We start from the raw sequence: 27930 nt of genomic DNA, 5'->3' as shown, positions 1-27930 counted from the left end.
CCCCCGGGGCAAGCCCAGCACCCGCCCGCGGGCTCTAGTCCCGCCCACCGGGGCTCGCCCCGCCCACCCCGCGCTCCGGTCCCGCCCCCGGCGGCGCGCACACCTGGCCAGGTGGCGACTTCCATGTATGGGCAAAGGCCGCGGAGTGGGCGGGGCAGCTATTGGCCCCGCCTCTAGGGCAGGGCCACCCTCCTGGGAGCGTCCTTTGCCCGCCCTTCGCCGGGGAGCAACGGGCGCTCCTTTGGGCGGGGGGAATCCACGCGCTCCCCTGACTCCAGCTCCTGAGCGAGGTTTCCGGCAGTCTGCAGACCGCTGGGCCTCCTGGGTGGGGCCTGGCCTGGGGGGCGGGGCTGACTGTTGCATAGCAACGGAGGGCGGAGCGCAGCGCGCGCAGCCTCAGTCTCGCTGGAACCCGTGCCGTCCGCCCCTTAAGAGGCTCGAGCTGTCGCGTCTGCCTCGCGCTTGCTCTCCGGGTCCTGCTACCGCGCGTAGGACGCTTCCCATACTTTGCCGCCAGGCTCCTCGTTTCGAAGTCCGCCGCGGCGAACATGGTGAGTGACCCGCAGCTCGGGCGTCCACCAAGGGAGGGACTGCGTCCCGCGGCTCCAAGGCAGTTCCCGGGCCGCCTCCCGGGATCGTCTTCGGCCCGGCCTCGCTGCCTTCGATCCGGAGGTCTGCAGGTCCCCGGGGTGGGCCGCGGAACCCGGGGACCGTCCGTGTGGGCGCGGTTTTCCCCAAGGCCAGCTCAGTAACCCGTGAGCCTTTCCAGCCTTTTCCACCGAGAAGGAAAAGAAGATTTTATTGAACACCCTAGAGGGCGGGGTGATTGCTAGCTAGCGTGATTAAGAACAGGGTGGCCTTGCCGTGGCTTTGTTTGTCGTATCTGGCAATCAGCTTCAGTGGCACTCTCGTTGGGCTTGTCAAGCTTGGCAGTGTCTCTTTTAACCCTTCCCTGCCTGGTTGTCCATCCATAGTTAGAAATTTGCCCTCCCCTGAGACCATGGCTTTACCACATGTTTGGGTGCGAGGGGTGAACATGATGTTGCTTTCCTGGTGCAAATATAAAAGCTTTCAGGAGGTCCGTTTAATAACTCCAGCCCGTTAACAAGAGAAACATTCGTTGTGTTGAGATGGTGGAGATTTTGAGTAATTTACAAACTTCTCTGCCTTTAAACTGTTACTCAAATCTGCTGTACAACAGTATCCCAACTGGGCGGTCAGGTAGAACATTTTGTCACTGTAGTCGGCATACACTGTTACCATTTTTGGTCAATGATTTGCTGGCAAGGCCTTGCCACACTGCTAGAAATACTATCCTGTTGCTGCATCTGTGCTTTTGGAAGCAGTTGGTACCCACTTATCTGTCTACACTGTTTTTACTAAATAACAACTTTGATTTTCCTTAGGATATAGCAACTGGCTTGCAGGTGCCTATAGCTCACTGGATTAAATGGATAGTTTTCTTGATAACTGACCCTGCTTAATAGTGTCTTGATACTAAATCCTGTTCTTCTTTGGGTTTAATGCTTTATCAGCTACAAATAGATCAGACCCTGAAGTCTTTTGAACCTCTTCAATAGTTGAAATGTATCTGTAGATACTGGTTTATTAAAGACTTAATCTTAGGGCTTTGAGTTCTGATCAGTTTGAGCACTCAGTGTAACGAAGTGCTGTTTAGCGGACTGGTGTCTGCTCTCCAGTCTGCCAATGTAACAACGCCTTTTCTTTTAGTTGAGAACTCAAACTTTATATTTAAAATAGGGCTAAACATTTTAAATGTGTTAATGCTTGGTTTTAAAGCTTAACTTTGCTGTGTACATTCAAACAAAATGAAAGAAGAATCTGTTGTATTTCCTGGTACATGGGGGGGGGGGGAGAGAAACCAAAGGTGGGTTCATTCTTAAATCCAAGTCCTAATATATTTGTTATGGTCTGAGGACGTGGGTGCAGGAATGCCACTGCCAGCACACTGTAAGTCCTTGTGAGTCCCTCCTCCTTTCACTGTGAACTCTGGGTACTGAACTAAGGTAAGGTTGTCAGACTCGCCTGGCAAGTACCTTCACCTGCTGAGCCTTTCCACCAGTTCTGGGTGTGTTTTCAGCATGAAGATTTCAGAACACAGACTCTTATACTATGTTTGCTTTTATAAGCATGGAGCATCTCCATTCAGTCCAGCCATTAGAGAGTATTAGAGAGAGAGTGTTTCTCCTTTATCATCCCAGATTCTAGCACTCTCTATACTTGAAATCTTTTAGATTTGATGATGAGCTGCTTGGTGTCCTTTTCTGAGGCAGGATCTCACTCTAATCCAGAGTGACACATAACTCACTGTGAAACCCAGGCTGGACTTGAACTTAAGGCAAGCCTGCCTAAGCCTCCAGGTGCTAGACTTACAGGTGTTAGGGTGGCCTAGCATTCTGTTCTCTTAAGGCTCCGGAGTGCAGGGATTATAGGTGTCAGCTAATATGCTTAGCTTTCCCCCCTTTCCTTTGGTTTTTCGAGACAGGGTTTCTCTTGTGTAACAATCCTGGCTGTCCTGAAACTAGTTGTGTAAAACAGGCTAGCCTTGAACTCAAATGAGATTGGCCTGCCTCTGCCTCCCCAGTGCTGGGATTAAAGGTGTGTACCATCATTGCCTGCCTACCCCATTTCCTTTTTGGGGGGATGGTAGTGGGGAGATCAAATTTTAACTGCTTATGGGTTTGTTTAATTTAAAAGAATTGCTTCCTGGTACTCACTAAGTCTTTTAGAAGTGGTTGGAATAAAGCAAGTTGAAATTAGAAAAATGAGATGTTATGTTTTCAAATGTCTCACTACAAAATATCACTATAACTGTCTCTATAAAATCCCCTCCCACTGGGGGAAAATGTACCCTCTGTTTGCACATGTCAAATAAAATTTCTGTGTGTGTACTGGGTGTGTCAGCTTCCTCATATGTGCAAAGATTATTTGCCAGCTCACCATTAAATTCCTGACTTTATTTGCTCAGTTCTATTGGGTACAGCTTGACACATCACATGTAGATTTGGCTAGCCTTTTCTTTTTACCAAGGAATGTATTTGCAACATAGTTTTGTGCCTCTCTGGAAAGTAGGGTGTAGTCTTGCCTTGAAATACAGACAAAGAATATGTGGTGATGTAACTCTTACCTTTACACTTTACACAGACAGAATTCTTCTCCAACAAACTGAGCTAAGTGGCTTGGATGGAATTACCAGTTTATTCTGCACTTGGTACTTAGGAAAACATTTTTTAACAATTCAGCCCCTTGATTTTTCAAGACAGGATTTTTCTATGTGGTGCTGGCTGTCCTGGAACTCACTCTGTAGACCAGGTTATCCTCAAACTTAGATCCATCTGCCTCTGCTTCTCCAGTGCTGGATGGAGTTAAAGGCGTGCACCACCACACTTAACCGTTTGTATGCCCATTTAACATGAAAAGCAGGCTGTAAGGGATCAATTACCTCCTACAAATCACTTTTTCTTATTTTACACACATCTTTAAAATGATTAATTTGGAAGCATTTTAAGCAGTGCAGAATAAAGTTCCCTTTTATCCAAAGAAAAATCATGATGAGGAGGTCATATTTTAGGTATTTGTTATTACTGCAGCTTTCTAGTTACTCTTTTCCTCCCTAGTGGATACCAGTCCTGTGTCAGATCTTATTCTGGCCCATTAGGAAGTGATTTCATTCAGGATGTTGTAAACTCAAAGAATGTTTGTGATGGAGAAACTTCTCCAATAGAAGGAATGTGAACCTGGGCAGGCAACCCAGGGAGTCTTGAGAAAGGATATGAACAGATCTTGTTAAAGCATATATAATAGGCCTTTCCTTTCATTTTTTCTTTTCTAATAATTGAGATGATCTCACTGTAACCCAGGCTGGCCTCAAACCTATAGAGATAGGGTGTGTCTTAAGTGCAAGGTTCAGGTCCATTTCACCACAGTTAACTGAAGTTGATAGATTTCACTCTTTGACATTTTTATGCCTTTTTTTTTAAAAAAATAAATTCACTTATGTGTGTGGATGCTTTACCTACATGTCTGTGTGTCGTTTGGGTGCAGTACCCATTGAAGTCAGAAGAGGGCGTTAGATCCCTTGGAACTGGAGTTAACAAATGGATGTGAGTTGCCATGTGGGAACTGACCCTAGTTTTTCTGCAAGAGCAATCAGTTCTCTTAATTGTTGAGCCACCTCTCCAGCTCCTTCACTTTTCATGCTTTTAAGTATACATATATACATTCTTAATTCATGCTACATCATTGTGTTAAATTTTATATATATAAATGTTATGTTGTGCCTTGCCTAGCCCCTTTCAACCTTTTTTTAAATTTTGTGTTCTTTTGGGGAGGATGTTGGGTTTTATTACATTTACTTAATTTATTGAGTTGTTTATACATGCTTGCATAGGTCTACATGTAGAAGTTAGAGAACAACTTGCTGGAGTTGGTCCTCTACCATGTAGGTCCTGGGAATTGAACTCAGGTCATCAGGTTTATGGGCAAATGCCTTTACTCTGAGCCATCTCACCAGCCCAGGGTGTTGGATTGAACTACTGGATATTAGTCCAATATAAAACTGCACAAGTTTATTCATCCGTATATTAGTAGACATTTGGACATTTCTCCAGTTGACTTATCTATTTAAACTTTTTATAATAGTTGGTTTCCATATAAAATTATTATATATTACTTGTCTAGTCCCTGTGTGTCCTCTTGATAAAAACACAGAGACCCTTGGGTGGAGAGCATGCATATGTATTTTCTCCTCCTGGTATGTTTTACTTTGCATCTCATTATCTATATAGCCTTTTGATGGCTTGAATAAGAAATATCTTTCATAAGCTCATATGTGTGTACACCAGATCCCCAGTTGATGGAAATAACTGATTCAAGCCTCCTTTCTCTCTTTTACCTAATTTGAGCCTTAAGTCCTTTGCCTATCTGATGTGTAGAAAATGGTTTCTATGTTTCATTATTAGTACTGTTTCTGTATATATTGTACTTTTTTTTAAATTGATGCTAGAAATGGGCCCCAAAGCCTCACATAATGCTAGGCAAGCAAGGTACCAACATGCTTCACATCAGCTTACATGTAATGTTTATATATAAGATGTATATCTGTGAACCTGACTTCATCTGAGCTGCCTTTAGAGCTATACAATCAAGCACTGACCAAAAAAAACAAAACAAAACAAAAAAACCCCAAATAACAACAACAACAAAACCAACCCAAAACTCCAAGACCACGCTTGTCAATGCTGGGTCCTCATACCCTGGACTGGTATTCCTCCACATGTGTCTTTCCAGGCGTCTTAAGCTGTTAAATCACAGAAGAAAAATGCTTCCTCTTTATTTCACCTGCCATTTCCAGGCTTCTGGGGTGACGGACCATAGAGTGGGTAGCTCCTCTTAGTTGGAACCTACGGAGATTCATCTCCTCCATTCTAAACTTGTCTCTTTTTCCTGGGGCACTTCATTCAGATAGAATATTAAAAACCAGTAGAGAGATGATACAGTAATGAAGAACACTTGCTATGTTTGTAGAGGGCCCAGGTTCAGTTCCCAGCACCCTCCTTGGGTGGTACACAACCACCTATAACTCCAATTACAAAGGACCCCCCACCCTCTTCTGGCCTCTGCAGGTACTGCATACACACGGTATCACATATAGACAAGCAAGCATATTTGTAGTATACATAAGGATAAAATAAGCCAAATACCCAGATACTGTATGGAAACTCTACTTCATACTTAAAAATTTGTTGTGAACTAATCAAAGCCTACTTAAAAGTAATTATGCACAACAAACTCATTCATTCTCATCCTCTGTCTGACAGGATCTCCACCCTGTAGCTAGCCCAGGCTGGTCTTTAGCACTCCATCCTCCTGAGTGTGGGAATTGCTTGCATATGCCACTTCACTAGACATATCACAACAGTTTTTCCATGAACAGAAATTGCTTCAGTGAAGAAATGTTTTAACCGTGTAAAGGATCTGAAATGCTTGTGTTTTTATACTATTAAAACTTACCTCCTTTCGGTAATAACCAAGTGTTTTGAGATAGATCATATCGTTCTTTTTTTCTTTTAAAGGTTTATTCATTATGTATACAGTGTTTTGCCTGCATGTTTGTCTGCATACCAGAAGAGGGCACCAGATGTTATCATAGATGGTTGTGAGCCACCATGTGGTTGCTGGGAATTGAACTCTGAAGAGCGCCCACTGCTCTCAATGTCTGAGCCATCTCTCCAGACCCTGAGCCTTGGGAAACTGACTTGTTTATATAAATGCATTGTCTTTGTAAAGCATGCAAAGTCGGGAAATCTCTGCTCCGGTCAGACATACATGAGCACCCGAGAGACCGAGACCTCGGTGCATCCTACAGCAGTACCCCATCGAAGGAAGACTATTCCTTTCAATGTTTGTGTACTGTGCTATAGGTTGTACCTCTTTTAACCTGATCACAGAAAAAGAACAATGAATTTTCTATCATGATTTTTCTGTTGGCTTATCAGTGTAATTAGCGTTTAGTTTTGAATGTTTTCAACTTAGATTTGGTGCATTCTCAAATGGTTATAGAGCTGAAGTTGACACAGATAAGATTAAGCTCTCTTACTTTTGGATTGATCTTAAGTCATTGAGCTTTAAGGAATTCTCGTTATGAAATTTTGCTTCAGGAATGTATATATATTTAAAATTTCTCAATGCTCCTTAAAGAAAATAACCAGCAGAGGTGAAATTTATTTAAACCAGTATAATCTCTAATTTTTTTGTGGTGCTAGGTATCAACCCAGGACCTTGTGTATTCCTGGCAGTCATTCCACTAAGCCATCTCTAGCCCTATCTAAAATATTGTGTCAACATTTGACTAATAGAAAAATTAGTAACTTTTACATATTTTCATTGTTGGAAATTCTGTATATATTTTACACCTAAAGCACAACTCATTCAGGCTTGGTGTTGTGCAGCTATCATCCTAGCTCTCTGGAATTAGAGATAGAGGCAGGAGGATTTTGAGTTCTAGGCCTTCCTGGGTACTAAATAAGATGGTCTCAATGTAAGCACTTAAATATTCATTACACATATTTGACTTATATTTACATACCATGACTGTAGTTTAAAAAGTAGGCCCACATACTCAGGTTTCTCCTAATATATTTAACAAATTCATTAACAATTGAGTTTAGAATTTTAAAATTGTTAATTAAAATGAAATAAAATTTAAAATTCAATTCCTTAGCCACATTTAAAGAAGTCACTAAACCATATATGGTTAGTTGTGGCCTTATTGATCCAGCCATATACTTTATGAATTGGTTTATTCAGTTTGTGGTGGGAAGTTAGCTTGAACACTAAACTGACACTTTAATGCTTTGCACTTCATATGATCTAAGAAGCAGTGCTAGGAATGTCTGTATTTATTATTTTTACATGTGTGTTCACCTATGCCTGCTTGAGTCTGTGGTACCACATGCATGTAGGAGCCCACAAAGACCAAAAGAGAGTGTTGGATCCCCCAGAATTGGAATTATAATTAAAAACCTCCATTTGGGTTCAATCCAAGTCTTCAGCTAGAGCAGTAAGCACTCTTAATTGATGACCCGTCTCTCCAGTTTCTTTTATAAAACTAAGATGTTTTTGAAAGTACCACTCTTTCAAGATGGGGCTGTACATATCAGTACGCAATCCCTTTCTCATAGTAGCACACATGGATGCTACTAAATTATAATATGTGATTAAGAGGATGTTCTTAATTTTGACAGACAAGTTCCTATAGAGATAGATTGTTTTATTTATTTATTTATTTATTTATTTATTTATTTATTTATTTTAGTGGGGAGGTGTTTGAGACAGAGTTTCTCTGTATTTTTTGGAGTCTGTCCTGGAACTTGCTCTGTAGTTCAAGGCTATCCTCGAACTCACAGAGATCCCTGCCTCTGCCTCTTGAGTGCTGGGATTAAAGGCGTGAGCCACTGCTGCCCAGCTGATTGTTTTAATTTTTATATCTGTTCTTATTTTTATAAACACTGCATTGGGAACTGAGGTTTAAGCATTGAAACAGTTGGATAGGACCCTACCTTTGTATACATACTGCAATCCAGTTTGCATCTTTTTATGTAAATCCTTAGAGATGAGACAAGAATTGCTGTGGTAACGCTGTAAATGATTCTGGCATACAGAAACTCCTCTTCTGTGAAAGGAAATTGGATGGTATTTGCTTATTGGCTATCTTGAATCATAGAAAATAGTTTAAAGACCTTACACATGAAAAAGAAGGTAACAGTGTGTCAACTGTCAGGCAGTGTGTTCCCTTGCTCATGCCATCCTTACACACTTCAGGTGTGATCACTTCTGTTCAGCCATACTGCCAAGCTGTTAGAGGCGTGCTTTTCAAGTCTGTTTGCCACTTTCTCTATGGCCTCTGATTAGTTGCTGTTTTGTTCCTGTATTTTATCAGTTTTCATTTCTTGCTGGATGGATAGAAAAAGCCAAAAACCACTTATTTAATTGGGGGGAAGGGTTCTGCCTAGCTGGTCCCAGCAAACTAGTCCTTTTTAATAAGGAAGAGTGATCTGTGTGGAGAGTGTTTCAGGCAGAGAGCCTCTTCAAGGGACCCCTATTTGGGAAGAGAATGAGCCTGGTCTGTGCCTGTAGTATGTAAGCTGTAAGCTTTTATTGCTGTGACAGATAGCAGAGTTAATAGGTTTTTTTTTGTTGTTTTTTTTGTTTGTTTGTTTGTTTTTTTCGAGACAGGGTTTCCCTGTAGTTTCTAGAGCCTGTCCTGGAACTAGCTCTTGTAGACCAGGCTGGTCTTGAACTCAGAGATCCATCTGCCTCTGCCTCCCGAGTGCTGGGATTAAAGGCGTGCGCCACCACCGCCCGGCCAGAGTTAATAGTTTAAAGGAAGAAAGTTTTATTTTGGCTAATGGTGTCTGTCTGTGATTGGCTTTCCCCATAGCTTTTAGGTCCGTGGTAGGACAAAAACGTCATGAGAGAAATGTCCAGTGGGGGAAAGCTGCTTGCCTTATGGCTGCCGGGAAGCAGAGGTTAAATAGGAGTGGGCTGTGTCTAACCTATTTCCTCCTAAGAGCCACTGACGTATACAGAGATGGACAGTACTTTCCGTTTCTCAGGTCTTGAGATTCTATTTGGGAGCACTCATGCCTCAGTTATTTCGCTCCTGTGGTCCACCTGATGACATTAAGTCATGTTACATTTAAATTCATTCTTTAAGAAATGTCATCTTCTGTTAAAACTTTTATGCATTTGCACCATTTCTTTCAAAATAGTCTGATTTATGAAATTACCAAGTCAAAATCAATTTTAGTGTTCTATACAGCAGAAACAATAGAGTAAATTGATAACATGAAAATCAAGAGGGATTACTTGCCAACTGTTCACCCAACAAGGGACTGGTGTCCAGAATATATTAACTCAGGAGCAAAGTCCCGAATGATCTGATTACAAGGTGCAAATAAATGGTATCGGGTATGGTGGCACACATCTATAATTTCCTCATTTGGGAGGCTAAGGGGGCAGGTTATTGTGAGTGGTGGTGGTGATATCAAATATAGTGGTTGTATATTAGATATTTCATGTCTTGTTTTTGGGACTAGTGGCATGGTAAACATGGGTGCTTACCAGACATCTCTTTGACAGGCTGATTTGATTCCTTTTGTATATATAACTAGTTGGATACCTAGATTGTGAAAGTTCTGTTTTAATGTTCTGAGGGACCTCCATATTGTTTTCCATAATGCTGTGTACATTCATATTCCCACCAATGATATGTGGTAGTTCACCTTTTTCTGCATCTCTGCCAGCATGGGTGTATTTATGGACGGTTGAGTGGCTGTGCTTTGCATTTCCCTTCTTGCTAATACAGTCATTTTTCATATAATTGGTCATTTATTCTTTGAGAATGGTCTATTCAGCTCCCTGCCCCATCAGGTTGTGATATTTTTCTGTTGGATCCCTTGTCTCTCTTGGATCCGCATCTCTTGTTGGATGAACAACTTGCTAATGTTTTTCGTTCTCTGCTGGATGTCTCTTCACTCCTGTATCCTGTTTAGAAACCATTTGGTTTGATTAAAACCCCAGTTGCCTGTTTTTACTTTTATTGCCTGTGCCCTGGGGAAGCTATCCAAAAGCCATTGTCTACTCATTGTCTTGCAGGTCACCTTTGAGTCTCCTGACAGTTTTATGGTTGGGGTTGTCTCATGTTTAGGCCTTTGTACTTTGACTTGATTTTTATGTGATGAGAAATAGGGGTCTCGTTTATTGTTTTGTGTATGAATCTCCAAATTTCTCAGCTTCCTTCATTAAAGACTCTGTCCTTGCTCTAATGTAGGTTTTTGGTACTTTTTCCAATGATTATTAGTTAGCTGTAGATTATGGAATGATTTCTGAGTTCTCTGTTTCATTGGTCTGCATGTGTGTACTTTTACACTTGCACCGTATTGTTTTGCTTATTTGCTCTTTGTAGTATGCTTTGAGGTGTGAGATAGTGTGATTTTTTTTGCTAAAATACTTTGACTACCCAAGTTTAATTTTTTTTTCTTTTCCTTTCCTCTCTTGTGTAACTAGGCTGACTTCATACGCAGGGTATAGCCAAGGCTGTATTTGAACTGCTGATCCCCCTGCTTTCAGTTCCCAGGAGCTGGAATAGCAGGCGTGTGACACCATTCCCATCTTCCTTTTTCTGTTTTGTGAAGAAAACCAGTGCTTTGTGGGTAGAGATCACATTGACTCTAAATTCACTTTGATAGTATGGACACTTTAACAACGCTTTTCTGGAGCGTCTTCTCCTGTTGGTGTGTAGTCTCCAGTTTTCTCTCTTCCTTGTTTTGTAATTAGCATTGCATAATAATCCACTCCCTTGGCTAGATGGAGGCCTAAGGGGTTTTGTTCTGTTCCTTGTTTCCTTTGGTGTGGCTAGGGATGGCGGATACCTGTTAGCTAACTAAAGGTCTGTCTCTACACTGCATCCTCAGTCCCTGGGAAGGGTTTTCTGTTGCTGTTGTTGTTTCTGTCTCTTTGTTTTAGCAGGGGGGATTGAATTTTTTTTCTTTTTTTCTTTTCTCTGCAAAAATGCTACTGATTTGGTATATGGCTTTTTGTATCTTGCAACTTACAGAGTTTACTTGTCAGACTTTTATATAAAGAGTCACGTTGCCACAACAGAATATGCGCTTCTCTCCTGTCTGGCTTTCTATCCTGTACTCTTTCCTTGCTCGCCTTGCTGCTCTGGGTAAGACTTCACATTCTGGGTAGGAATGGGTGTCCTTGTCATAGCCTTGATTTTACGTGGAATAGTTTTTGATTTTCCCCTTCGAGATGATTTCAAGACGTTTTTACTTTTTCAAATAACAGCAGATTCATGAAACATTCTCTACTTGGTAAAACTAGTAGACAACTCATTTTAAGTAATGCCTCTAAATGTTTTCAGCTGCAAAAAGTAAGTGGGTCCATGGCAACAACTTAGACCACATAAACTTTTAAATGTGTTGTTTTGTGGAATATTGATTTCTTAGTCATGTTCTTGAATATTGATTAGCATATACATTTATATCTCTTACATAGCATTTATCCTGAAATTTATATGGAATATGATGCTCACATATTAGGCAGTTAAAATACATATTTAAAGGTTTCAAGACAAAAATACTATTAAACTTTTATTGGTTGAGTTAAACATGTAGTTGGCAGCATCACGGTTCTAGCTGGTGTATGGTGGATAAGATGTGAAGGGCAGAGTACAGTGGTAGATACTAAGAGGGTGGGAATGGAGGTAGCTGATAGAATGCTGGCCTAGCTCGAAGGCCTTGGGTTTGACCCTCCTAGCCCTGCATAAACAAGAACAAAGTAACAATTTAAAAACACCCACTAACAACAGCTCTTGTTCTTTTGGGGGGAAGTCAAGAGCAGGAGTCAACAAATAGGACAAATTAGATAGATAATACTGCAGTGATAGAAATAACTATAGTCCCGTCAGTACATGGAGGATCACGCAGATTTTGGTTGGAGCTGATAACGAGGGACAAATAAGAGCTGCTTTCCCAGAGGAGGATCTGAACTGACCCTGAGGGCAACCAGATGAGAAGAGGAACTGTGTAGCACTGCGAGAGAAGGTGAGATTCTCTCAGGGAGCCTTAATAACGAGCTCCTCCTTAAACAGCTCCTAAGTAGCAAGTGGAGCTTCCATTCTTTCTGCTGCATTGGCCATCCCGGCAACATTTGTGCTTTGTTCTAAAGTGACTGAGGATTTTTATGGTTGGAATCGGTGGCAATTAGTATTGTTCACTTGGCTTTTTTTTCTTGTTTTTAGTTTTTAACTAACTTTTTTTTAAAGATGGTTTCTCTGTGTAGCCCTGACTGTCCTGGAACTCAGATTAGTCGCAAACTCAGTGACCCAGCTGTCTCTGCCTTGAATGCTGCAATGAAAGGCATGCACCATCATTCCTGGCTTCACTTCGCTTTTTTCAGATGAAGCCGTTTTAAAGCAGAGTTAGCTTGAAACATTTTCTGGATCACTGGTATCTGATGCAGTAACTGCAGCTAGAGTGTGGTGTGGTGGCCCTGGGAGGGAGGGAGGGAGGAAGGAAAGGAGGGAGGACAGCCAGTGGGACAGCAGCATACTTCTGCTTTATGTCGTTAATGGCAGCCCTGCAGGCCTGAAGCTTGACAAATGGAGCGGAAATGTGAGCTTACCTATCTTAGCTCCTTGGCCAGGATCTTTAACCTGTAAAACTGCACTTAATATACCTCTGGATATTTTCAGTTTCTCAGGATATTGGAGAATCCCTGTGTGTTCCTTGACTAATATATGCTGGGAAGGGACATAGGATGAAACATACTTACCTGCTACTCTATCACGGCTTTCTTCATTGTGGGAGATAGCTTCCTAAAGTAGTGTAATTGAGCCTTTTATTTTTGAGATTATAATATAATTACATTTATCCCTTCCCTTTTCTCCCTCCAAGCTGTCCCATATCCCTCTCCCTGCCCTCCTTCAGATTCATGGCCTCTTTTCATTGTCGTTGCCCGTATATACATATATATTCCTAAGTGTAACTCATACAGTCTGTGCGATGTTACTTGTATATGTGTTTTCAGGGCTGTTTGGCCCTGAACAACCAGTTGGTGTACTCTTCCCTGGGGAAGGCCACCTTTTTCTTTCCCAGTTTTCCTCAGTTTGCTATAGTTCTTTGTGTACGGTTGAGGCCCCATCCAGTCTGGCATGTCTATTGGATGTGGTTTCATTCTTGTTCAGTTCACATTTGGGCAGCCACTTTGGTGAGACTTTTGAACATTGCTTCTTACGTGACTAGAAGACAAAGATCTCAGCAAATGCCCTGATCCTCTGGCCCTTGCAGTCTTTTCATCCACATCTGCAAAGTTCCTGGAGCCTTAGATGCAAGGGTGTTATATAGAAGTGTCCTTTGGGACTGGGCTGTAGTAAAAGGAGCGGCTGGCTGCGTTCCCGCCCAGATCCCGGCTAGCTTACCCCCAAAATAACAACACACAAATTGTATTCATTTAAACACTGCCTGGCCCATTAGCTCTAGCCTCTTACTGGCTAACTCTCACATCTTGATTAACCCATTTCTATTAATCTGTGTTTACCACGAGGTCGTGGCTTACCGGGATGATTCTAACCTACGTCCATCTCAGGCTGGAGCTTCATGGCGTCTGCCTGACTCTGCTTTCTTTCTCCCAGCATCCTGTTCGGTCCACTCCACCTATCTAAATTCTGCCCTATCAAAAAGCCAAGGCAGTTTCTTTATTAACCAATGAAAGTAACACATAGAAAAAAGACCCTCCTACATCACTGGGCTCCACAACTCTGCGTTATGATTGGTTGTGGTTTTCTGTCACCATCTCTGTTACAAAGAGAAGTTTCCTTGATGAAGGGTGAGAACTATACTTACCTGTGGGTATAATGACAAATATTTGGAGTGTAGTTAGAGATTGTGCTGTTTTAATAAAGTGGTGGTTGTAGTTTCTCCTAAGATCCATGACTTCACTAGCACTGAGTAGCTGGATTTCCAGTGCCAGACATGGTTTCCCTCTTGCTGAGCAGGTCAAGTCCAGTTAAAGAACTATGGGTTATTACCAAGGTGTTTGTGCCACTACTGCACTCTTTGCCCCTTTATTTGCTGTTTGACCACCTAATATATTGTTTATTTTAGTTAGCATTGCAAGGTATTAGGTTTCATTATGGCAGCTTCAAAGAAATTTTATTTTTCTTTCTCCCTTCCATTGTTTCTCCAGTTTTTGTACTTTCTGCTGCCAGTAACAACCTTTCTGCTTGCATTGCACATGTGTTCTGATGCCCTGCCCCTTCCTCAGCACTTCCTTTCCCCTTTATCATCCCATTTCTAATTCATAGCCTATGCACATACAGATATGTGGACATTACATGCTAAGATTCATACATGAGCAAGAACTGCAGTTTTGTTTTTGAGTTCAGGTTACCTCACTTGATATGTAGTTTCTAGATCCATCCTTTTTCTTGATATGTAGTTTCTAGATCCATTCTTTTTGTTGATATGTAGTTTCTAGAACCATTCTTTTTCTTGCAATAATTGTAATTTCATTCTTTATGGCAAAATGAAATTCCATTGTATACATATCACATTTTTCAGTGTCTGTTTATCTGTTGATGGTACCACTAAATATTCAAGAGAAAAAAGAGAAGGATACTTACCAGATGCCACAGTTGTAGTGAACAGGAAGCAGGGAATCTCTGATTGAGGAGATAGTCTGTTCTCACTACTGCCCTGCACTCTGCCCCTTGTTACTCAGTAAACTCATCTCTTTTTGTTTTCCAAAAATTAAATAAATTCTTGTTTCAGATACAAGTCAGGTTTTAAAATTTATTTTTATGTTCACTGGTGTTTTGCCTGCATGCTTGTCTGTGTGAGGGTGTCAGGTACCCTGGAAGTTACAGACAGGATTGAGCTGCCATGTGGGCACTGGGAATTAAACCCAGGTTCTGTGGAAGAGTAGCCAGTGCTTTTAACTGCTGAGCCATCTCTCCAGCCCCCAAATACAAGTTTTAACTTGTCCAGTAACCTAAGGCTTACTGGCAACATGACTTATTGAAGAGTTGAATATGCCCTAACTGGATCTTCTGGTTAATAATAGTAATAATTAGTGTGCACTTAATAAGTGGTACTGCCAAGCATTGCATTCCAGTGCTTGGCGTATGTGGTTCCACCTGTCTTCTTGAGTTAAAGAATAAGCAGCTCTGGCCATCCTGGGGGATGTGAGAGGATGCTGTGGGCTGCTGCTTATCTGCAGAGAATAATCTTCTAAAGTGGAGCATTTCCAGCTCTGCTTAGGAGACAGGTGTAACCAGTTTGTTTGCTTGTTTAAGGAATTTTCTCAACTCATCTAAAGACCATAGTCTCAGTTAATTACACATTTGTCAGAATGGACAGGACCAAAGTTGCTTTTCCTGGTCTGTCGCCGTAAACTTTTCCAGTTCTTCACTTCATTCCCAATATTCAGTGCATCTTCCATAAGGGCTAAAATAAAATATCCTCTTTTAATCCACCTGGAAGAATTAAGCCTTTGCCTAATTTGCTTATGTTAAACTGTTTTGCATGAAACTTTGACTTTTCATTTTTATTGCTTTGAGTCTTTAATACAAAGATAACCTACTTTTCATGAACAATGCCAGATTTGATGGTGCACACCTGTAATCTAGCTCTTACGATGTTGAGGAAAGATAATTATTAATTTGATGCTATCCTGGTATATATAATGAAACCCTGCCTCACCAGTGTGTGTGTGTGTGTGTGTGTGTGTGTGTGTGTGTGTATTAGCAGTTTGTTTCCCTCAAAATGCTTCATTGCCCTCAGAAATAGTCAACCATAATTAGATTAAATACTAAATGTGAAATCTTTGCCCTTAGAGGCATTAATCTGTTTTTTGTGTAGTATAATAGCTGAAGTTCCAAATGATGTGAGTCATTAACAAAAACAGTGTACTATTTCCCAAGACAGAAAGTTGTGTAATACATTTTATAAATTTATTTGCTCAAAACATACTATTTTAGCATTGGGTCAGTTTTATGTGCTGCTGCTTTTTAAATTTCTTTGAAACTCAAAGTAATAATTTACTTTCTTATTATATATTTCCAGTGTGGTGATGGCTACCACAGTAGAAGGCAGGAAAGAAATGCTAACACAGCTGTTATTGGCCCACATGTTTCCCTAGACAGCTGAAATAGGGATTTTGTAATTTAGGATCAAACCTGAGGGTGACCAGGAGTCTGCCTTCATTTCTTGTGGTCACTTATCCCCCTCCCCCTTTCAGTAGGATAACCGACTGGAAAGATAGCAAGCTCTGTAGAGAATGAACTCTGGAATCCAGAGTCAAGGGGTGGAGGGATACATTTGGCAGGCTGGGGGCACAGTGATTTCACTGGCTCCTCCCATTGCATTCCGTCTCTCTTTTCTGGCCCTGATGGAATTATGGTCTTTCCCAGTCACCTTCCTAACTGCAGTGGAGCTGTTGTAGGAGGCAGACGTAGGGACTCAGCCCCGAGTCAGCTCCGAAGTACTGTCTTGTCTGTCTCTGCTGGTAGGCATTAGCAGTAGCCAGCAGCCCAGCTGTTAGTCCTGTCTCTGCTGGTCCTGTGCAAGGTAGAAACAAAGGGAATCCTGGACCCGGTTTGAAACGCCCCAGCTTCTTTGAGAAACTGGTCGGGAAGGAGCCGCTGACTGTTTGCTGTCAGTTATTAACTTACAGTTGTCTGTCTGCTCTGCTCTGCACCAGTCTCACTTTTGAGACATTTTAGACCCTTACACAATCCAGGTTTTAGAAATTAATAATTTTCTTAGGTAGCTCAGTGACTTAAATTGTTTTTTTAAAATTAGGATTAAAGTGTAGTGAGTTTTAATAATGGAGCCAAGGTGAGGGAGGTGTCCTGCTTGTGTTTAGCGGTGAGAATGAACCTCAGTCTGGTGTTTGGGTTTCGGGTGGCCTGTTGTTAGTGACCATCACATTTAGGTTTGGACTGATTCACTGGTTAATAAAAATTAAAGCCTCAAAACTTGATGTCTTGCCGGGCAGTGGTGGCGCACGCCTTTAATCCCAGCACTCGGGAGGCAGAGGCAGGCGGATCTCTGAGTTCGAGGCCAGCCTGGTCTACAAGAGCTAGTTCCAGGACAGGCTCTAGAAACTACAGGGAAACCCTGTCTCGAAAAAACAACAACAACAAAAAAAAAACCAAAAAACAAAACTTGATGTCTTAAGTTTCAAAGATTGTCACTCACCCTTGTGGTTGACTTGAGAGACTTCTTCTTGCAGCTTATTCTGTCATTTCCAAGATTATGCCCAGTGTCTGTATCACTGTTAGCATAATTCTGTGTTTGACTAGGAGCTATTCAGGAGTGTGTACTTCATGAATCATGAATCTTGATTTAATCTCTTAGTTGGTGAGTTTTTAAAAATGATTTATTTTATGCACATGGGTGCTCTATCTGCATGTGCAACTTTTATATTAGAAGAGGGCATCAGATCCCACTATAGGTGGTTGTGAGCCACCACGTGCTTGCTGGGAGTAGAACCCAGGACTCTGGAAGAGCAGCCAGGGGTACTCTGAGCCACTGAGCCATCTCTTGAGTCCCTCGGTTGGTGAATTTTATAAACGCTCCATCTGAAGAGACTCAAGGAAAGCATATGACCCACTACTTGAAGCAGCTGTTCTGACACAGGGTGGAGCGTGGATCCCTGTTCTCCAGTGGTTCCTAGTACGGAACATGGAGACATTTCAGCTGTGACTCCATAGCTTTTTAAGGCAGTCAGAGCACTTGTGGTAACAGTCTATTTTTGCTCTCAAATTCCTTCCAACTGCAGCAACTTAGTGTTCCTGGTTCAGAGATTTTCAGTGGTCTGTATTGTTTCAGCTGTACGAACTTTAAATTTAAAATGGAATTTGGTTTAATTTTATTTAAAATAAATTTACAGGCTCTTGACTGCTGAGCAATTAAATGTTGCATGCTGAAAAACAGAACTGGTAGGAGAGGTTTTTTTCTTCTCAGCATTTCTTGAAGGAACCAGATAAGCCCTGCCTGGCGTTACTTCTGAGATGAAAGCCTTCAGGCTAGGATGGATAGGCCTGAACAGGCAGCCTTTTTGTTAGGAGAGCATAGTGACTCTGCTCCAGTGTGAGGGCCTATGACGAGACTCATCCTGACATCTCAGGATGACAGAGCCACTTAGGTGAGTCCTCACAGAGGTCCAGACTACCAGGAGACCTCTGTTTTGATGCAGCCAGCTTCTGTGACCTTTCGTAGTTTGACTTAAGAGGCTGTGAAGGGGCCCTTAGGTTGTGCCAGGTGTCTGTGGTACAGATCCTTGTACTCGAGCCACTGGGATTTGTAAAGGACTCTACTTGTTCATCCCAGCCTACAAGGGAAGGGGTAAAGACAGGTAAAGTAAACACAGCAGTGAACTGAAGTAGTGATCGTATTCATCAGGTTTAGGACTAAATGTTAGCAATAGTCGCCTAGATCTTATGAATGTAGATTCTTAGGATTTACTCATCATACTGCGCTACTGTAGTGAGGGACTGCGGGCAGGCCTGCTTTTCGTCCCGCCCAGCTCCCGGCCACCTGGCTAGCTTATGCCCCTAAATAACAACACACAAACTGTATTCATTTAAACACTGCCTGGCCCATTAGTTCCAGCCTCTTACTCACATCTTGATTAACCCATATCTAATAATCTGTGTAGCACTACGAAGTGGTGCCTTACCGGGAAGATTCTAGCGTATGTCCATCTTGGGCCAGAGCTTCATCATGGGCCAGAGCTTCATCGCATCTGGCTCAGAGAGGAGAGGCATGGCATCTGACTAACTTCCCAGCATTCTGTTCTGTCTACTCCACCCACCTAAGGGCCGGCCTATCAAATGAGCCAGGCAGTTTCTTTATTAACCAGTGAAATCAACTCAAACAGAAGACCCTCCCACATCATGCTATCACACATACTAGGAATAAAAAAAGCAGCATAGGTGACGTTTCTGATAGAAAAGGCTCGGACTCTGCCCACCGCAGCTGCAGAATTGTGTTTGCTTTGTTTTCAGTTACAGTACACGACTGATTTCAAAATCAGTTTCAAGTTATGTTTGAGAGACTTAGGTACTTTAGGTATTCTCAGATATTGGTTGAATAAATATAAAGCTTCCAGTGTTACCCTCTAAGAGTTGGGCAAGCACTAAATGGACTCAGTAGGTATTTTAAAAATAGTAATAAATGAGAGCTCATGAAGCTGGGAAGGAAAAGTTGTGGGCCAGTAGGGGAGGAGTTAGAGGGGAGGAAATGGCAGGTGGATTGATTCAAACACATTATATGAATGATAACTTTTAAATAAACTATTTTTAAAAGTAAGACTTAGTTGTTGGTTAAAAAACTTAAATATCAGCATTATTATGGACTAGAGAGGAATTAGAGTCTGTTTCTAGTTCCACCTTGACAAAGATCAGAAAATCCTACTAAAGCAGTAAAAGGCTTGAAAGTGATTTTTTAAAAAAATGTTTATTTATTTATTATGTATACAATATTCTGTCAATTAGACGCCTACAGGCCAGAAGAGGGCACCAGACCTCATTACAGATGGTTGTGAGCCACCATGTGGTTGCTGGGAATTGAACTCAGGACCTTTGTAAGAGCAGGCAATACTCTTAACCGTTGAGCCATTTCTCCAGCCCCTTGAAAGTGATTTTTAAAAAAATATAATAAGTATGCATGTGTAATAAGAATGTAATGTGAATATAGTAAGGTTGTAAAGTTAGTTTTCTATCTAGTATTTTCTGACTGCCATTGTATTAAAATGTGCTGTTCATTTACAGTAATTGCATTTATGAGAAAAATGTGTTGATTGGTTAGCTAGATTGGAGGAGTTTGTGAGTAGATGCAGATTAGATAGCACTACAGTGTATGCAGAGCTTAACAGTTGGGTGATGAAATTTTGATAAACACCAGTTTCCCAATATCCCACTCCCCCACATTCTTGCAGGCATCTTTTTCTCTTATATTTTTGTAACTGGGTTTCACTAGTGTAGCCCAGGCTGGCCTTGAACTGTTGATCTTCTTGCCATAACTGTCAAACTGCTTGCTTGGATATAGGCATGCATCATGACAGCCAGCTCTTGCACGTGTGTTTAAGTAGTAGGGTTTTTGCAGAGCATTTCCATCACCCCTGAAAGAAAATTGCCAGTTAACAATCTCTTTCCTCTTCCCTTGACCCTGGAAACCACTAGTCTACTTATAGATCTGCCTTTGGGGACATTTTATATAAATAGAATCATGCTGCATACAGCCCTTTGTCTTTGGCTTCTTTTTTGAGTGTGATGTTTTCTGGGGCTCATTTATGTCGCAGTGAGTCAGATCCTCGTTTTTGCTTTGTGTGGATGTACTACTTAAAAATCCCTTCACTTAATGAACTTTGGAGTAGCTTCCATTTTTGTCTATGTGAGTAACAGTTCTGTGAACATTTGCATATGGTTGTTTATGTGGGCACATTTTTATTTCTTTCCTAAGTATACCCAAGAACTGGAGTTCTTAGATGTTGTATCAACTCCATGATTAGCCCTTTGAGAAATGTACAGGTGGGTGACCTGTGTGTCATTTTGCTGCTGCAGTATGAGATTACAGCTTGTCCAAACTCACTAACATTTGTTAGCGGATTGTGTGTGTGTGTGTGTGTGTGTGTGTGTGTGTGTGTGTGTGTGTGTCAGGGTGGAGACCAGAGGTCAATCTCAGGTATTGTTTCTCAGAAACTGTCCATCTTGTTTTTTGAAACAAGGTTACTCATTTAGTGTTTATGGATTACCCTTGGCTGGCAGGCCACTAAGCCCAAGATGTTCCCAGTTGCTGCCTTCCCAGTATTGAGATTACAAGTGTAATACCATGCCCAGTTTGCTGTGGGTATTAGGTATCGAACCCAGGTCCTTTTTGACTTACATAGAAAACACTTCACTAACTAAGCTTTTCCTTCCACATGGTAAACTGAAATTAAAAGCAAGCAATTGATGTTACTAAATATTGATTAGAACTTTGAAATCTTTACATAGTGCTTTTTTTAAAATTATGTTTACAATATTCTCAGTGCTCTGCCTGCAGGCCAGAAGAGGGCACCAGATCTCATTACAGATGGTTGTGAGCCACCATGTGGTTGCTGGGAATTGAACTCAGGACCTTTGGAAGAGCAAGCAGTGCTCTTAACCACTGAGCCATCTCTCCAGCCCTACATAGTGCTTTTTTTTTATTGTGAGAGAAAGAGATGTTATAGGACAAGTTTTTCCAGCCATGAAGCTGAATTTATCTGTTTTGCTTTTATTAATATATAATAATGTATTATTGATATACAGACTTGGAAAATTATCTCAGTTAAGGCTCTAAGAAACCTGTAAGAAAAAACAGTTCAGACAGGCTATGGTGGTGCACTCCCTTAGTCCCAGCACTCAGGAGGCAGAAGCAGGTGGATCTCTGAGAGTTCAAGGCTAGCCTGGTCTGCAGAGCTAGTTCCAGGACAGCCAGGACTACTATAGAGAAATCTTGTCTCAAAAAAACCAGAAAGAAAGAAAGAAAGAGAGAGAGAGAGAGAGGGAGGGAGGGAGGGAGGGAGGGAGGGAGGGAGGGACGGAGGGAGGGAGGGAGGGAGAGAGGAGGAAAAACAGTTGAGGATTGGCTTGTGGCTTAGTCAGTAGAGTACTTGCCCAGCATGCAAGAGGCCTTGTATTCAGTCCCCAGCACAGCGTTAACCAGACAGTGTCAGACGTAATCACAGAACATGAAAGGTGAGAAGTTTATAGTCATACTTGGCTACACAGAGACCTTGATGCAGCCTGGGATCCATGAGACCCTGTCTCCAAGAGACAGACTTGGGGGTTGGCAGTGATGACACCATTCAGCTGTCTGAGATCTTGGGACAGGAGAGGCTGTTACAGTCAAATTCCCCTCCCATGTAGTGTGAAAATGGCTTCCATGATATGTGTAAGTCTGAAGTCAGTGATGGTCGTGTGAGGATGCCGATCTAGAGCCAAAATGTCTTGTTCTACATTTGAAATTATAATTGTTGTCAGCCTTCTGCACATTCTGTTCTCCTCTTAGGCCTCAGGAGTTCAGGTTGCGGATGAAGTATGTCGCATTTTCTATGACATGAAAGTTCGGAAATGCTCCACGCCAGAAGAAGTCAAGAAAAGAAAGAAGGCTGTAATTTTTTGTCTCAGTGCAGACAAAAAGTGCATAGTTGTTGAGGAAGGCAAAGAGATCCTGGTTGGAGACGTTGGTGAGACCATAACCGATCCTTTCAAGCATTTTGTGGGAATGCTTCCTGAGAAAGATTGTCGCTACGCTTTGTATGATGCAAGCTTTGAAACCAAGGAGTCCAAAAAAGAAGAGCTGATGTTCTTCTTGTGGTGAGCATTTAGAATCAATCCCAAGCTTCTGTATATCCAAGCTCTTAGAGAAACATGGGGACCAGAATGGTACTAGAGATGTTGGGGTTTGAGCCAGGACCGTGCATGTGCTAGGCATTCCCAGACCCTCAAGATAACTCGTATTGAAGCTACTCGTGTTCATTGTCAGAATGTTTCCCAGCTTTCACAGTCTTAGTTGTATTGATAGTTTAGCTATGTTGTCTACTTGAAAGAACATCGTTTTAGGTAGTTTATTTTGTGGATTCTTAGAACTTGTTTCTAAATCAAAATTCCCAGCCTCTACCAAATGTTCCTACTGGTAAACCAAAGCCCCTCTTTGCTCTACTGGACACATATTCTTCATGTAGGTATTTGGAGTGTGTATTTTTTTGAGGCCGCTGATACTGTTTCTTCTTTATTGTAGTTTGCTATATGTTCTAGTTAGGCTACCACTACGTACAAAGGAATGTTTAATTTTTAATTTAAATTTTAATTGGTTAAAAATGATACCGCTATATTTTGAGACAGGGTCTCACTGTATAGCCCAAGCAACAGCCCTTCCCAGTGTTAGAAGTACTGACATAGTCTACCATGCCCAGCTAAAATTCACTGTTTAGCAGAATAAATATCTATTTCCAATTTGTAGCCACATATTACTGACAGATGTAGAGCATTTCCATTGTTGCAAAAGATTCAGCTGAGCAGTGTTCTCTAGTTAGCATTTTATTGGCCTTTTCTAGTTATTCTAGTCTTTTCAAGTATTTGACATTAAGCCTTAGACAAAAGTCTTATGGCCAGGCGTAGTGACACATACCTTTAATCCCAGCACTTTGGAGGAAGATGCAAGAGGATCTCTGAGTGCCAGGCCAGCCAGGGTGAAAGAGGTCCAGAACTGCAGGTCAAAAGCATTGGGATTTGGAGGAAAGTACTGGCGGATTCCATCACTTCTCTTCCACTAAGATTCCCTGCTAAACCAGGATGTGAGACTGCAAGCGTGAGGTCAAGGTCCGTGTGTGGGGACAGACAGCTCCCATCTCTGGGGAGTAGTGTATGAAGATAATTACTGAGAGCGCTGTGCTCTGCAGAGGACCATGATTTGTTGTCAGGTAGCTCACAAGAGCCAGAAGCAGTTCCAGGGAATTTATGGACTTTGTAGACACCTGCATGCATGTAGTACACATACAGACAAGAAACCACACTCATGGACATAAATGAAAACTTAAAAAGGTCATTATTGATAAGCCTTAAAGTTAGTAGAATTTGGATTTGAATGAGGTGCATTAATTAAACTTTATTTCTCCTATACATCACTCATAGCGTTAGGGGCTGGGGAAACAGCCCTATGAATAAAATCAGTAAAGTCCCTGGCTTTGGGGAAGCTATAGCTATGTGGCAGGTACGCTGGCTAAATAGGCTTTTAAGTTGGACAATGGTTTTTTTTTTGGCATACTTTTTTTCTTCACTGTGGTTATTGTGCATATGACCATCTATAACTTTTACCTTCAGAGGTGGGAAATAGAAATTTAGATTCTGAGGCCTGTCTCATTTCTGCTGAAGACTCTTTAACATGGTAGAGGCTGTACTTTTCGCTAAAGCCACCTTTTCACTCCAGCATCTTTCTGTCTAGGGCACCAGAACATGCGCCTCTGAAAAGCAAAATGATCTATGCGAGCTCGAAGGACGCCATCAAGAAGAAATTTCAAGGTACGGGCTAGACTTTCCTATGAAGTTTTATGGGTATAGTGAATCCCTGAGTCAGGATAAGAATGTCTCTAAAATCCCTTATTTTCTTTGATGAGCTTTGGCGACAGAGAAGGGAGAAATGCCCTCTGAGCCTTCTGTCTTGGACTGGTCACATTACAGCCGCAGGCCTGCGTTCATGACCTTTCCCGTTGGCTGTGCATCACTCTGTAGTGTTTTAAGCCAGGTTCTAATATAGCAGGTGGTTTATGTTGTTTGTATTTAACAGTCTGCTGCTGTTTTTTAATGTAGCCCATGACAAGGCTATAGAAAGGAAATGTACATAAGTGGGGAAGAATTCTCTTATCTCTCGCTTTACTGTTCAATGGTATAATTTTAGGTAATTGATTCATCTGGGTCCAAAGGAAAATACACTCACCTTGAGCTGGCCAGTTGTATTTGACTTGCCACTGGGTGGCCAGGGTCTGGATGAAGTGGCCTTGGCCAGACTCCAGCCAGAAGACATTGGTATGGTAGAGGAGCATGAGGCACAAGCCCTAGAGGCTTGCACAGGGCTGAGCTTGCTGTCTAACTGCTGTGTGACCTTGGCTCAAATCAATAACCTCATGGACCTCAACTCTCTGCTCTGGGGCAGGAGGCTTGATCTGAGTGTTCTTCTACCACCTCCCTTCCACTGTGATGTCCAAGCAGAGGAGGGAGCCCAGGTCATAAGGGTTTACCCAGTGCTGGTATTGTTTGTTTTCTGTGACTGGCATTTGTATTCTTGGAGTAGAACTGGTTCGCCCTAGCTTGTTTTAATGAGCTAAAAAATTCCTGTTTCCTTTTCCAAGTCCCGTTGCTGCTCAAGTAAGTGGGTTCTTCATGCATTCAGGTTGATGTTGGGGTTCCCTAACCTGTCAACTGATGCTTCAAATGACTTCTCAGCTTCAATACTGTGATGAAATCCAATAGTTAAGGGGAATTGCTACATTAGACTTGATTTAGGGATATTAAATGATAGACACTTTGAAACTTTTTTTTAGTGGAATCCTCAGTGGCTTTCTCAAATTAGTCCAAAGTTGGCTAAAAACTGACCTGTTTGAGTAGCGTTTGAGAAATGATCTTCAAATGGTAGACACTCACTGTGCAGCTGCTTTAAAACATGCAGCTCTGTGCAGAGAAACTGCTGTGTGCAAGCCCATGGGTGAGCTAGTTCTACAGTGTGCTGATGGAATTGTCCCAAGGCCCCTCAGTGCCACATCTTAAGTGTTCACTGCCTTAAGTGTGGTAGTGTGGTGTGTAATGCACCACAGAGCTGTTTTCTGTAGCAGTGTTTTAGTTCATGCTTGCTTGCTTTTTAAATTTTATTCATTAAGATTTATTCTACTTATCCATACATCCATCCATTCATTCATTTATTTTTTTTTGTGTGTGTGGGGGGGGAAACCTGGTTTTTCTGTGTATCCCTGACTGTCCTGGAAATCAGTCTGTAGATCAGGCTGGCTTCAAGCTCAGAAATTCACCTGCCTCTGCCTCCAAAATGCTGGGATTAAAAGCGTGTGCCTGGCTTCTGCTTTGTTTTTAATTGTGAGCATCAGTGTGTGGGTTGGTGCACATGTGAGCTCAGGTGCTCTCAGAGTCCAGAAGAGGGCACCAGATCCCATGGATCTGGAGTCAAAGACCATTGATTCTAAGTCACTCTAGTGCTGTAGACTGATCTCTGGTTCTCTACAAGAGCAAGAAGCACAAGTACTCTTATCTTAACCATTGAACCATGTCTCCAGCCCCCATATTTCCATTTGTTTTAAATAAAAAGTTACTAGGCCTGCCTTTTTATTGAAGTACAACATCTTGAATAAAGTATATATTCTAAATTATTATAGAACCCCACAAAATCTTTCTTGACGCTCACTTTCATTTGTACCCTTCTCCTACTTTTCCCTGAACCCTAGTGTTAACTGGTACCCTAGTATGTAATGGCATTCATTAGCTGGGGCTGATTTAGAATTAAATAAATGGAATCATAACAGGCTGTGCACTTGTTTTTCTGATTGCTTTCAGTCAGCATTATGTTTGTGACAGGTCATCATTTTGATTCATGTGCTTATACATTATTTCTTCCTACATCTGGGTAGCATTCTGTGGTCCGTTAATACACAAGGGTCTTTAGCTTGCTACCTTAGAGAAATAGTAAGCTACTGCATAATTCTAAATAGAATTTGTTTTTCTCTCTAGGCATAAAGCATGAGTATCAAGCAAATGGACCAGAAGACCTCAATCGGACTAGTATTGCAGAAAAGCTCGGTGGCTCCTTAATCGTAGCTTTTGAAGGATCCCCTGTTTAGATCATCAGCCAGTGCCACAAATTGAAAGCTTCCATGTCTAACACTATCCTTTCACTATAGAAGTAAAGCAAATATACTAGGTCAGGATCTCACTGAGGGGAATTTGTCTTGTCATCTTTATAGTAAACTAAAAATTCTATAGATGTGTGCAAATACCAACACCTACATAAATCTAGCCTCTAAAGTTTCATTGGTGTGGAATTATTCTTATTGGCCAAATGCCTACTTTCATCAAGTGACTTAACAAAGATTTTTGTTGAGCTCAGGATTTTAATAACACAGTTCACAAAACAGTACAAGGCAATGTGAAGCGAACTCTAAATCTTCACTAACCTCAGCAGTTACTTTTGTTTCCTTTGCTTAGAAAACTGATTGTAATCTATGTATAATTTTCATCCAAATTCTATTTTTCCTTGACTTAAACAAAATAATGAGGTATAATTTCCTTTAGTGTGTACAACACTAATATACACTAACAGCAGTAACTAAGCCAGGCAGTCTTCATTCATCAGATATATTATGAGACTGCTTCAGAATTGTGTCTGCTTAGAATTCACGCTGTTCTTGCAGCACACCATCCAGAGCACGGTGCTGGAATGCAGGAAGCAGCCCTGTACCTGCAGCAAGAGGCTCCCTGGGCTGGGAAACTGCTTATAGTGACTTTGTGTGTTAGAAATCATGGTATATCCTCAGGAGAATGTTCAGTGTCTTGTAACAACTAATTATATTGCAAATTAGGGCTTCATTGTAATCTACTTCATTAATGAAAAATGATAAAGCAGTGTATTTAAAAATGTCAGGGTGCTCTCAATCTTTAATTTCTCCTTCAGAACCCTACTGCGTCTGGTATAGTAGGATGTGGAAGAGTGTTGTGTTTCCTATGGGGCCTGGGAGGATGCAAATCCCTAGAGCAGTTTACCAGCTGTGTGGGAAGCGGGAACAGGTACCACGGATGGCACTCACGGGGGCCTGCCTAACGACACTTGGAAGTGATAACATCACAGGCATGATACCACACAGTGTAGAGATGCACAAGCAGCTGAACTTAGAAGTAGCAATGCTGGCTTTATGTAATAAAGGAAGCATTTGTAACTTACCTTTTGTGTGGTTATTTGTCTGAATTGGAGATAAAGAACTTGTCTTTTGCATGTTTTCTTATTGCTGTGATAAAGGTCATGTTCAAAAGCAACTTGAGGAGGAAGGGTATACTTTTACTTCATTTTTATAACTTCCAGAACCCATCACTGAGGGAAGTCAGCACAAACTCAGACATGGAGGAATGCTGCTTACTGGCTTGCTTAGTTTCTTTTCTTACCCTAAGACCATAAACTCAGGGGTGGCTGCCCACAGTGGGCTGGACCCTTCTACGTCAATCATCAATTAAGACAGTGTCCCAAAGACTTGCCTATAGGGCAGTCTAATAGGGGTATTTTCTTAGTCGAGGTTCCCTCTTCTCAGATAACCCCA

At 41.7% G+C, this 27930-nt stretch overlaps 1 protein-coding gene across 1 annotated transcript; it reads left to right on the top strand.

Annotated features, from left to right (window-relative positions):
• Positions 1 to 341: 341 nt before the first annotated feature.
• On the top strand, positions 342 to 27557 carry Dstn (destrin, actin depolymerizing factor). Its single transcript, XM_038331073.1, has 4 exons — positions 342 to 551; positions 22131 to 22438; positions 24066 to 24142; positions 26354 to 27557. Exons 1-4 carry the CDS (start codon positions 549 to 551, stop codon positions 26461 to 26463), a joined length of 498 nt encoding a protein of 165 aa, XP_038187001.1. The 5' UTR covers positions 342 to 548; the 3' UTR covers positions 26464 to 27557.
• Positions 27558 to 27930: the final 373 nt, after the last annotated feature.

Source organism: Arvicola amphibius, chromosome 5 (assembly GCF_903992535.2).
Source record: "Arvicola amphibius chromosome 5, mArvAmp1.2, whole genome shotgun sequence".
NCBI lineage: Eukaryota > Metazoa > Chordata > Mammalia > Rodentia > Cricetidae > Arvicola > Arvicola amphibius.
This window is presented reverse-complemented; position numbering and strand designations above follow the sequence as displayed.